Source organism: Sprattus sprattus, assembly GCF_963457725.1.
Source record: "Sprattus sprattus genome assembly, chromosome: 13".
NCBI lineage: Eukaryota > Metazoa > Chordata > Actinopteri > Clupeiformes > Clupeidae > Sprattus > Sprattus sprattus.
In genome coordinates, this window is record NC_137911.1 from 5,403,304 (window position 1) to 5,416,811 (window position 13,508).

Sequence of the window (13,508 nt, forward strand, 5' to 3'; positions counted from 1 at the left end):
TATTCATTCAAGTCGCGAGTAATCCAAAGGTAAGCCAGAAGGTAAGCCAACAGCAGCTTGTTGGATCATCATTTCAGCAGCAGCATCCTTGAAAAGGATGTAGTGAATTTCTGGACTGTTCATCGTGCCAAATGGACAAAAAGGGATATGTTGATGACCTCAGGATCAAGCTCAGAGAGGACTAGAGAGCAGTGTGATTCATGTGGTGCAATTCATTTAGCAAAATAAAAAAATGATATGATATATGGTGTGCTACATTTGGGGGGAAAAACGAGACAAACAGGCTTTAGCATACACTGCTTCAAAATCTAGGCCCATTCCAGGGTGCAGTCCTAAGTGATATGATTTAAGGAAAGAAGGTTTTGCTGCACTGTTTATCTAGTTCTGATTGTCAATTCCAACCAGTTTACTTAATCCATTTTGCTGGAATCAGCAGCTGCTGTTGTCACAGTAGGCTGCTCAAAGCTGGATTGTCAAGCTTATTCCTGGAGATTTTACATTTAGAACCATCTAATCAATGTAATGATCCATTCAGCCAGTTATTAGTCCCAGTCACTACTTACCACACATGGAATATAAGGCTACCTGTGACTGAGCTTTGTCAGTGAGTTACTAACAAGTAAGCAAAGCCACAAACCACACAATGACATTTAAGAAGCTCAGGAGAAATATCTGTCCAACACGTGCTCCACATGGGGAAGCACAGCAAATTACCCCAAACTGCCTCTGTGAAAATGAGTATGCGCTAATGGCTACTACAACCTGAAAGAGGTCCTCAAGTGGACATGTCCAAGAAAAAATGCCCCATTTACCTTATCAGCAGGCTGAAGCAGCAAAAAGTGGGTAGGAAAGCCGGGAAAAAAGGGGACTGTGTTTGGATAAAAAACAAGCCCCTGACCGAAATATGTTTGTGGCAGTTTAGTTGAAGTTTCAGCGTGATGTGTGACTGAGTAACATCTGTTTTTATTAACAACAAAAGTTTGGCTACATGCAAGTTAAATGTGCAATGTTACCATGACTATCACTTACACAACATTCAAGCAGCATAAACTAGGCTTTTATACTATACTACTATACTGTCCGTCCTATATTTTAACTTGGAACCCATAGGTCTACTGTCAGTATTTACTTGAAGAACGTATTCTCTTTGACAGTTCAGAAAGTGGACACTTGATTCATTAAAAAATACTGTGGATGTTCTAAATCTGTGCAGATTGAGGTTATCCAAAAGTAACGGAAAGTAATCAAGTAACATTACTTTATTATTGTGATAATTGGATTAGGTATCAGAATAAACATTTTAAAGGTGCATTAAGGATTAATAGCTATTCGCTAAAGGTATGCTAGCAGCTAAAACTAACGAAATCTCTTGAAATGTGCTGACTTTGACATTATGACAAACTAATTACTCAACGACTGTCCTTACACAGTCAAACATCAATCATGTGCAACACAAGACTAAGCAAGGCGGCAAATAAGCTACTTACTAGATCGACAGAAGGTAATCAAAGTCAGGTCGGCGGGCATCGGCAGGCAAAACTACAGAAGGCAGTTATATGCCTATCGACCCTGCTATGCCATTGGCACGGACGCAATTCTCCATATTAAAAGTCATTGTAGCGCCACAATTTTTTTTAAGCTGTTATTTTAAGGTTAAACTGCTTATCCTAACCCTAATCCTGAAGCATAATTGTTGCATATTGTGCCTTTAACAGGTAATCAGTAATTGTATCAGAATACATTTTTTAAGTAATCCTTCCAACCCTTCAATCTACAGTAGGCTATCTATCCTGAGGTTTGGTGATTGGTGTAAACCAATTTTGACTTTCAGTGTTTCCACCTGGGGAAATGTGTGCTAGTTGGATTTGATCTGTGATTGCAGCCAGGACCATGTGTGAAAACAGGGGAACAGTGTTTAATTTGGGGACATGTATCCTTTGGTAGATGGGGTCATAGTTTGGGGTGTTCAGTTAATAGGTCCAGTTATAGTGTGCAAGCTATTGAGAAAAACTGTAATAAGAAATTACAATTTCACATTGCAGTCTAACACATCAGTGTCACTGGACACTGAGTAGAAAACACTGCACTGTGTGTACTCACAAGAGCTCCAGCCAAACAGCTTCCACCTCTATCTGTACAGACACATCATCCACAAGTAACCTCTCCGAAGAGCACGGATCCGACAGGCTCCCACACATGCACCGTCTTACTAACAGCATTGTACTACTGCTGTCAAAGAGAGAATGGTCAGACACAGACAAATCTGCACAGGCAGCGGTGTGAAGATGTCTTTCACGGCAGGCGCCCAATCTACTGAGACTGATCCGCACACCCTGTGGGCAACAGCAGAGCACGACTGAAATCATGCCTTTCCAAAAGGCATGGCATGCCATCAGCAGCAGACAATAGCCCAAGATATGGGTGGAGAGAGGTGCATCTCAGCACTGAGGCAATGTCAAATCCACACTTGGAACAACTTCAACAGCTGGTCATTCACTGCTGATAATAGAGCACTGCACACTGGACACCCTTGCACAGTCCAGAGAGGCCCAGAGACTCAGGGTTAAGAGTGAATAACACCCCAAACATCTCTCCTCTACTGGAGGTCTGGACACTCTTGCACTGTCCAGAGAGGACCAGAGACTCAGGGATTAGGGTGAATAACACTCCAAACATCACTCCTCTACTGGTGGTCTGGGATGTAACTTAGCATGAACTACGGCTCTCATGGCAGCAGTCAGACAGAGGAACAGAGTTAGTTTAATAGAACACTACATGTCCTATACTCATGTCTATATGGTGTTGCGTTAGTTTAATAGAACACTATATGTAATATACTCATGTCTATATGGTGTTGCGTTAGTTTAATAGAACACTATATGTAATATACTCATGTCTATATGATGTTGTGTTAGTTTAGTTGAACACTACATGTCATATACCCATGTCTATATGATGTTGTGTTATTATAATACAGAACTACATGTCATATACCCATGTCTATATGATGTTGTGTTATTTTAATACAGAACTACATGTCATATACCCATGTCTGATTTTGTGTAGCTTATGTTTGCTAAGCTCAAGAGTAAAAATATTGCTGTTCCCAATTAAGGCTCAGGGGAGCAGACAACACGACAGGAGAGAAGAGAAGAGGAGAAGAGAGGAGAAGTGATGAGGAGCCAGATGACAAAGACACCAGATGTGGGACTACAAATGAGGTCCACATTCCCAGTTAGTGAAAATGAGCATACACCGTTTCTGACATGATTCACACCTAGCTGCTGAGGCTTCTACAAAGCTAATCTCACTGGTGGTAAGATGCTATCTTATTCAAAGTAGCCTTGCTGAAGCATGACCACTCAGAAAACTGTCAATTGTATATTTAAATGAGAAAAGATATTGATAAAACGTCACCATAAAGTAGCAAAACCTGAAGCTTTCTAAAAGACAAATGGCTTTGATGTTCGTTTTGACATTTTTCACAGATGACGGATGAAATGTTATGCATAAATATAACTCACGTTTAGAGATTTCTGCTCCGCTGGTTGATATCAGTACAAGCAGGGTGCAACAGAGGTTGACAGGTATGAGGATTTTGTGCAAACCAGCCATAATGACACAAAGTCCTGGAACTAAACAAGCGTAGACTGAGTATACTGTGGTTGTCATCAACAGACCAATCAAACAAAAGACTACAATTTTTTTTTTTTTACTAATGTGTCATCTTAACTGTTAGTGCCATAATATATAGTCATATATTAACAGGATTAGTTTAAAAACGTATAACAATAATCTGAACTTTAAAGGGTTTAACTTTGAAGTGGTACATGGAACTTTAACAACAGTTTCAGCACCTATAAAGTGTGCACCCATAAAAGACTGTAGAGTGATACCTGTGAAAGGACCTTTCCTCCTTTGTTGCTCTCCGACCAAAGGACGAGCAGCATCTCCTGGTGACAATGTATACGTTTGCGTTTGTGACTGTTTGCATAGATTCTCTCTCAAAGACGCACTGAGGAGAACTCTTCATACACTGTTGACTCCCCTCAAAAGCCACTTGAGTTCTCCTGTTCCTCCTCTCGTTCCCAATCACTCAGATAAGCATAGTGGGGGCTGAATGGAAAGTCTCCAACTAGTCAACAGGATTCAGGATGGGAGATTTACGATTTGCATTGAAAAAGTTCCTATTTCTGGTAAAAGCAGAATGGAACTTTATGAGGGCTTTCAATATTCATATGATTTCTGAAAAAAAAGTGTTAAATACTGCTACTGATTTCATTCTTGTAGTCCATAATATGCAATATATGTCGTTATTTAGAAATTCTGAAATGTATTTTCACCAAACCTAGGAAATACAATGGAATGTTGACATCCAGGATATCATAAATAAATAAAAAAAACAGACTACATGTCATTATGAATTTGACACAAATAATCAGTACTAAAGAGCATTTCAATCTAAACTAAAAAAAGCTCTTTTAGTTTCCTGTTTATTCCTTTTTTGTTTCTGAAGCTGTGCTCTTTTTTTTGTCCTCTGTCCAATGGGGCTCTAATGCATCTCTCTGCATGATCCACTGCAACTTTCAGTCCACGGCGGGAGTCTTTTGAATCAAAGGTTGGGACCTGCTGGTTGAGAATTCACCCGGGAAAAGGTTTCTCTGTTCCTGCCCAAGTGCCTCAGACAGCCCTCTCTTCAAAGAACTCCTGCTCGCCATGCCCACAGGACTATGCACCATTCTATGCATCTTATAATGCTCTGGGCTTGTCTGACTAGTGGCACAAGATAACATCTTCTACAGGATCAATGCATCTGACATTTTTCTTAGGGTGAGTGGTTTCTTTAAGTTGCCATTTGTGACATCCATTCAATTTTCTGATGCATTTTCCATGTCCATTGTATACCATGTAAATGTTAATGTGTAGAACAAGCTATATTATTACCAATCGGTCAGTATTTTATAATTGACCCATATGGACAATCATTAAGAGTACAGAATATGCAGTGTAAGTATGTGTATGAGAATAAAAAACTGTCCCTTTGTGTTCTTTAATGAGAATTATACCAATGCAATCATACATAACCTGAGGGATGTTTGTGAGAAATACAGAGGGGACAGATGAAGCGTCAGGCATGGTAATAAATATTGAGAATCAATATTATGTTTATTTGTGCAGTCACAGGGGCTTAAGATGCCTCGGGGCATGAAGTGTGATATGAGTACCTATGATTGGCTTGTGGCTTGGGTATTGTTAAAGAAAACATCACACCTGCCTGCCGAGGAAAAGAGCGTACAGAAATCCATCTCTGTCTGTCACTTTAAAAATGAATACAGTGCTGATCAAACCCTTACAAGTCAACCTCAATCCATTTAAAGTTCATGTAGTCAGTAGACGCTTAAATTCATCATTAAAGTTAATTAGTAAGGCTTATTTGTCAGTTGATGGATCAGTTGCCAGTATGTGGTCACAGGGCAGTGCCCCACACATTATACTTCTTCTGTTTCTAATACACAGAGCTTACATGTCTATATCAGATCCACTGGGGGATTCAAATGCAACACCAGTGGTTAATATTAATCAGCAGCTAAAGGGATTTGTTTGTTTACAACATCATCTGCAACAATGTCAAGAAATAAAGAAATGTATATCCTCTTTATCCAGGTTGGAGAGAAAAAAAGCCAGTAATCACAGTTGATCTATTTTGTAACAATAAAATCCTTTTATTGTAAAGACAATAGGTACCATCACATGTGAACACAGTTGTAAGTCTCAGGGTCAAAGGGGTGTAAAATTCAGGGTCTCTCTTTGATTTTATGTACTAGGCATCTGAAAGAGGAGACTGTGGATGATATGGAATTTCTGAACACAAAATGAATTGAGATACATTTATTAAAACAAGCCACTCATAAACTCACAAATATTTTTTAAGAATGATTATCTTTCATGTAGAAACCGCATGCATGCACACACACAGACACACAGCCATTCAGACCTAGACCCACATACACACCTGTACACATAAACACAGACGCCACAAAAGCAGTCGCACCCATTCTGAATGTATAATGTTCCAATAGTTTTCAAAATGATGAGGGGGGAGAGTCAAGGAGCCGCCCAACAGAAAGAGGAGATTCTTTTCATGAGTGTTTACATAACCCTGGGTATTCAGGTTTGTTAGGGTGACTTTTAGAGTTTTGTTGGTACAGCTCTGGGCTAAGTATAAGTGTCCTATGTAAACCAACATAAGCAGAACCAGGGGCTAAATCTCTCAACGAACATTGTATGTGACTAAACTCTTTAAGTTTAACAGAGACACTAGTTAGAATGCACATCTGGAGACAGCCAACTAACCTGGCCATATTGTGTGACTCTTCAAAAGTCAAGGGGTGTAAAGGCATTACACTGTGCTGAAAGGGACAGACAAAGCTGACTGATACGCACATGTATAATTCTGATAAAGGATATTCCTCTAAGGACTTTCAAAAATTGGATTCTTGGATTAAGCAGTTCCAAGAAGGTAGTCAAATATTCACTGAGTAATTAATGACTCACAAGCAAATTCTTGGAAATTAGAACTCCACCAAGTGTCAAAAACGCCCAGATCGTAATGGTTCAGCAGCATCAAAAAAGGGAGTCCATGCGTCTTGCCCCTTTGGAAGAAAGAAGATACGTCCAATTCTTACTATAGGCAGCTGGTTTCCGCACGAACATCTCTATTATTTTCTGAAGGCCATGGAATTCATTTTAACCGAGTATATGTTGGTAGAGGCTTTATTTCCCATCAAAGCTGTGGTTATTCAAGAATGCTTATCAGAACTTATGTGATAGACTGCTGAGTTAATGTCAGAATAAAGCACCTCCACCTCCAGAAAAAAAGATACCTTTCACACAAACCATACATACAAATGTGTTCTAGTCCTCAACTAAATTGCTTCTTTGATGTAGGCATTTGTGTTAATGAGGTTTTTGAAAGTGCTATTAGTCCGTTTTGGATCTCAGCTTTCATGTAATGGAGAGCCTTGACACACACACTAAAAAGAGAAAAATATCTTAAGGTCATAAACTGACACAGGGTTAAGATGCGATACAGTCAACCTTTCAGCTCTGCAAGCCAAGATTTGACACCTGTCTGACAGGTCAATTGTTTTGAAAGCACTGATATCCCTTTTTATACAGCTTTTAAATGAGAGTGCTCATAAATAAATTGTTAATTCTTGATAGCTTTGGCCCAGGGCTTTAGGGAAATGTTAACATCTGAATGTAACGTAAACCTACACGTTGGTATATTTTGTTGGGTCTTGAATTGAAATATTTCTTTAAATGACTTTCTCTGCAAAATACTGATTGAAATAGGCGGAGCTAATTGCATTTTTTGTAACACATGCCAGTGTTAAAGAAAATATTGTGCTGCTATCATCAGTATATAGTTTTTAAAACTGTTTACACACACATTTTACATGTCACACGATTTCTCAAACATGTCACTTGATGACCAAAACCCCACACCAAATCTGCAAAAACATAAGCTAATTATCAGCCTTTAATTCAATTTTGTGAAACACTTTTTGCAAAACATTACACACAAATCCGGACATTGAACACTTGGCTGTGATGTTGTTGTGTTGTGATGACAAGACTGAAATGCAGTGTCTTATAAAAGGCTTATAAAAAAATCATTTTTAAATCTTGAAACTTTATTGATATCAGAAAATAAATCTTAACAAAATCACATGTCACAAACTCATTGCCACCCGAGTAATTTGAATAAGAAATTAAGTCTGATCTTCTTTCCATAAATAAGGGTGCCAATTATTCTGGGGGGCATTGCAGTAGGCTGAGTACAGTCATGCAGACTCTTTTATGTATCAAGTACAAGTAATGAAATTATTAAGAAAACTATTTTGTATTGCCTACATTCCAGAACTGAAAATATAAAAGATGACCTGTCCATATTCAACGCCTCAGTCCATTGTGTTGGGGAGAACTGAACAAAAATGACTGAAGTATGTTATAGTTGTGTGTTTATATATTCAGTCTATTCTAACCACCTCTTCAGATTACCCTTTGAAGAGCATCGTAACACCGTAACTGCAAAGACAAGATAGATTTATTGATAAAAAAAGACTGACCGTATAATTAGCTTTGAATGCCATTTAACACATAAATTAGATTTTGAAAAGGGATTATTGAGTTTTGAATGCAGTGTTTCATTTTGCAGGAGAAGGTGATCTGCATTTTCTGTGTCCAGTTTTGAGATTTATGTGTAAAGTTTTGAAAAAATTAAACCAAGTTTCAGAAAACATACAAAACTGTAATATAAGTGCTGTCAACATTATCGTGTACATTTTCGGATTAACTTGAAATATTGAATGCGTTAAAAAAACACAATTAATGCAGCTGCCTTGGTTATGTTATTATTTCTGTTAGTGCATTAGTGATGGTTCCATGGCATCCAACATACACCTGACGTAGAGGTTGATGGAAAACTTCAACTTCCAACTAACCCAACAGAAGTCTGTCAGTCCCCATTTCACAATAAAAGTTTCTTCACACTTTACGTGCTACACTTATAATAAATATGCCTTTCAAGCTGACAGTGAATGTTGATGGCCTTGATAGTTGTATTGGAAATCTGTAGTTCACAGGAGAGAATCTGTCTTCAAAGTTTAAAAGATGCTATAAAACAATAGTAATTTAATCTAAGTATAATTCCTTTGTGTTGATTCTTCATTTATTCTGTGATTTTACATTTAAATATCCATTATTACAAGCTTCAGTCTTAAAAAGAAAAAAAGTGATTAATCAGGAGTAATCACAGCAGATTGTGCGATTAATTAGTTAATTGTTTTTAATCGATTGACAGCACTTATTTATATGTAAGTGAGCATACTCTGATATTCTCCATATTCTTTCTCATACACAGAGACATACACTTACACTTTCCTACTGAAGAATTAACAAAGCAGCATTTTGGTATGATGAAATATATGACAAAGGAAGTAATGAATGTCACTGAACAAAAGTAAAGACGGTAAAACACTCTCAGATATTTGAGAGCAATGCACAAGTTATGGAACCTCCATTTGTACACTGGGATTTTCCAAGTTTTTCCCAAGAAGTCTTTAAATTTGCCATGAAACCCATCCACACTGTTCACATTTTCATGTACAGCTTTTGTGTATTTCATTAATTGTTAATGGCAGCACATGCATGCATTCAGTAACAAACTACTGACCAATTTGTGTCAATATCTGCTATGCTACATGACCACCACTTGGAGAGAAGAATGTCAGTACCAAATTATTAGTCGATGCCTGTCAAAATATCCTCTACCCTAAAAGGTTTGTTTCTTTCACATATTGTTCTTATTTTACAAGTCATATAAAAATAACAAGAACTAAATATATCTATAGAATTTTTGCATAAAATAGTCATTGGAGAAAGGATGCCACATGTACATGAAAACACTGGGGTCCTTAGCTGTTGCCCGTGTATTTCCTGGTGATGCTTTGATTGTTGACGAAGACAGGGTCCACCGAGGCCACTTTGGCAGCAATGAAGGAATGTATGCAATGGAGCACAGCCGTCAAGTTGGCAAACTCCAACTCCTATCAACACAAACAGAGGGACGGTGCACATGAGAAGTGCTGTAGCTGGGGAAATGTCAGAGGTCATTGGTCAGCTGGGTGAATGCCTGCTGAGTCAGGGTGGGTGAGGAGGTAGTGTTCAGTTACCTTCATTTCAATTTGTTTGCTTTCCGAGTTTTGGAAGAGGAGTTTTACTCTCGTCTTGCCGTCATCAGAAGAGCCTTTTAGCTGGGAGAACTTGTACCTCCAAAGGATTTTCTGTGCAAAGGAAACAAATAAATCACAGACTATCAGGTTGCACAGAACAAATAGCATCAACAAAGCTGGCCAGCTCAATAAGCACACTAGCATTGTTTCTAAAAAAGAATCCAGCCCTTTTATGTTGTTGTTCTCAATACCAGCCAAATAAGTTATTTCTGTTTGGGTATTTGTTTTTGTTTCAACACCCACAGGGTCCAATTCTCCTTGAAAGCTTACTATTACGATTCATTTATGTGGCGGTTACATAAAGCACTCTCTCCAAAAAACAAAGTGTCCTCTCTGTGACCAGTGCTTGAACCGGCATTGTTTAATGAAACTACTGGGGTATTAGGTGACTGGAGCTTGGGGAGACACTTCCTTTTGTTGAGTGACTGACACCACTAAAAAGGATGTTTTTGTCGATGTTTTCTTTTTTTGACTGGTGGACTGGGTCTCACACAAAGACAGACAGCTGGATCCCTAAAAGACAGTTAATTAAAGGCAATTCCGATGACAGATCTGGGCTATAGAGTCCCTCACAACAGCACATTGTGACAGTCCGTACTCTGACTTTCAAAAAAAGCCAATCAGCTCACACACAGTCAGAGGATGGGTTCTGGTGCACTGCGTTCTCCTGCTGCTTTCACAAAAAAACACTTCAGACCCCACACAATGAATGGCCGACTGTCAGGGTAGAAATCAGACAGCATTGTGCCGTTTACATTCACTGGTTCACCACCAGCAATAGAATCGTAATAATAAATGATGCCTAATGCGTCACTTCACAAGGGGGCTTCAAACTCTGTTGAAATATTTGTATAGACTACAGTGGGATGGACGGGTGGGCAGGGAGGCACAGAACATGAGCACTTGGCTGATTTCCTATTCGAAAACTTTCCAGAGTGGCATGTGTGTATGGAGACTGAGCTATGTAGGCCACTCTTTGTTTAACGTGGTTGTTAACGGCCACTATTAAATCGACTACACTAAAGGTTCTAATGACGTGTCACTAGGCATGGTGTGTGCCAGGCATGCCAAACTCATAATGCTGGCTGCTAAGTATCAGCATGGGAACAGCTGGCATCCGTCCATTTTTATGTCAGCACGCTTTCCAGCCATCTCTCATTTACTGTGGAGCTGGAATTGACAGGTATGTCTCGTTTCAGACGTCGCTGTGACACTTTACTCAGCATTTGTTGTGGCTTTATAAATAGCCCTGGCATGCTAAAAAGACCCGATTAAATCTTTGAGAAGAAATGTTTTAGACCCAGCAGGGATGAGTCTGCATCTCACATGACCCCTACCCCCTGACCTCTCACCTTTGATATGCTCTCTGAGCAAGAGAAGCCGGAGTGGAAGTCAATGGTAAAACACAGTATTTTTCCATGACTGCTGCACATGTACGTCTTTGACTGAGGAAAGAAAACACATGATCTTAATTAGGCAGAATAAATACCCCCAACACACACATACACATAAATGAGGCTTTAGAAAACTTAACTAGATGATGCCAAACCACATCATGTGCTGTGATGGCATCTGAATCACCTGTGTATAATTTCTGCTTTGCGGCGCTTCTATGGGAATGAGTATTTATGTTAATGGCTGGGTATTTCCTGCACGCCTGCTGTCACTGCCACAGCTATTTTCTGTACCAATTGGACAGGTACGATCCTGTCACTATGGCAACAGCTATGCAGGTCTCCTCTTAGCAGAGAGGGAAATTAGAAAAATATGAAGGCTTTAAAATCTAATGCATATATTATAGAGTCCACAGATAACAATTTTGCCATTATAGTAACAAAATGTCTTAGGAAGATATTTCACTGGTGTAATTTGTGAATAATTGATACAGCACCCCCCACCCCTCCCCCAACTGCTGTCTGTGCAGGAAGAAAGGCAGTGATGCAATAAGAAATGAACTCACTGTTAGTGGACTTTGACACGCTGTGAGGAGATTGACAGGCATTCTGTTTTGGAGCCCTAGGCCAACTTACGGCAGGCCTTCTGGAGAAGCTGACAGCGAGGGGCTGCATAATTGGGTTGCACTGAGCTTCTACAGAGAGTTTATGTCACGCTTAAGACATTTCTCTCAGGCTTTGGCAATGGAGCTCACTTCCATAGCCTTGCAAGACGCCCATAACTTCTGGCACACTAGACTTGGCAGTCCAGGTTAGTTCTGTCTCTTCCTCTCTCCCTCTCAGCCCAGTGAAACCCAGAGAGCCCACTGACAATTCTTCCATCTTTTAGAAATGAAGAGCTGTTTTCCTCTTGGGCTTAACATTTTTGATGTTTACCTATCAAACCCTGAGGCCATATAGATCCAACACCTTCATATCTCTTACCTTTGAACTAATTGTCTCTCACAAGAGTTCTTTGTGTTGCACATTATTCGTTAGTCTCAAAATATAGCTACTGTTTAAAACAGAGTTGTATGAGTTACAGTATAATTTTGAGTTTCACTTTCTATCATTTTAAGAGTTTCACTTTTCTTCTGAGGCATCTGCCCCAGAGGCCTGACTTTCATCTGGCTTCAGTGCACCAATAGTTTGCCACCTCCAAATCCCAGGACTTTAAGAACTTCTACTCACATGCTTGTTACTCCCCACCAGAATACGCTGCCACTCTCCTGCACACATTGAGATGCGGAGGGAGTGTGCCCCACTGTAACGTACTTAATTGTGATGTACCATCGGCGCTAAATGAGGTAGGACTCAGCACTCCCCTGGCAGATGTGCCATCGGATCGGGAGGCGCTGGAACATTTCGTGCCAAGAACGCAAGCAGCAGCGAAGCGGATTTGCAATGCTTACTGTCACCCTGCATGAGCGCTCGATGTGGCACGTGAAGCGCGGACTACACATCGCTAATTGGCGGGTTTCCTCTCGAGGATCAAGGGGGGGGGGGGGGGGGGGGGGGCACAGCTGTGCTGTGCTTCTCGGAAGCTCCTTGTCATGTTTGGATGCGCTGACCAGTAATGCCATGCTGTGTCCTGAGCTGATTCTCTGCATCAGTATGCATCTGAAGAAGAACAACACCCTGAGGAACAGGTCAGAGTGACTGGGATGCTTGATGCTCTGAACACTGTAGTTTACAGTTACCCTACTGTGTGTGGCTTCCAAAACAGCCATGTTGGATTCAATCTAACTGTGCTCAACCTTGCAATAACCACCAGAACAAATCCATAAAGCAGAGACTGCCTTGAGTTAGGAATGAGTCGGGAGTGGCATGCCTGGAAGAGACTTGAATAATACAGGACTGGATTTTCAATCACAATCTTGATCATGATGAGAATCATAATTTGTGGTGCAAACAGATCACAGAAATGACCTTTTATCGCTAAAGAATCACACTAATACAACCTTCGTTAGGTGCAATATCACACCTATAAAGAACAGTTATTTTTATAATGAGCATGATTTCCATAAGATAAATAAATGTCTGTTTATCTGCCAACTGATTTGTGCACCATTACCTACTCATCAATCAACAGCCTAACAGCATATTGGGCCGTGAGTCAGTGAGTGTGTGTATTTACCGGGCTATATCTTTCGGTAAATTCTCAGGGTAAACCATCTCTGTGACCATCTCAAATGGAACACAGCAAGTGAGCACATCTCCCACAGTTTAGGTGAAAGTGGGGGTCAAGGCTAACTGACAAGGATGACAAGGATGACAA

At 39.9% G+C, this 13,508-nt stretch overlaps 1 protein-coding gene across 1 annotated transcript in view; it reads right to left on the reverse strand.

The window, feature by feature from the left end:
- Positions 1–9,479: 9,479 nt before the first annotated feature.
- sntg2 (syntrophin, gamma 2) overlaps positions 9,480–13,508 on the reverse strand; it is a gene marked incomplete at both ends in the record, with an annotated part of 61,603 nt that continues 57,574 nt past the window's right edge. The window contains 3 exons of the mRNA XM_080850096.1: positions 9,480–9,611; positions 9,738–9,848; positions 11,150–11,242. Coding sequence (XP_080706222.1) covers positions 9,480–9,611; positions 9,738–9,848; positions 11,150–11,242 — 336 coding nt within the window. The remainder of the gene's footprint in view (positions 9,612–9,737; positions 9,849–11,149; positions 11,243–13,508) is intronic.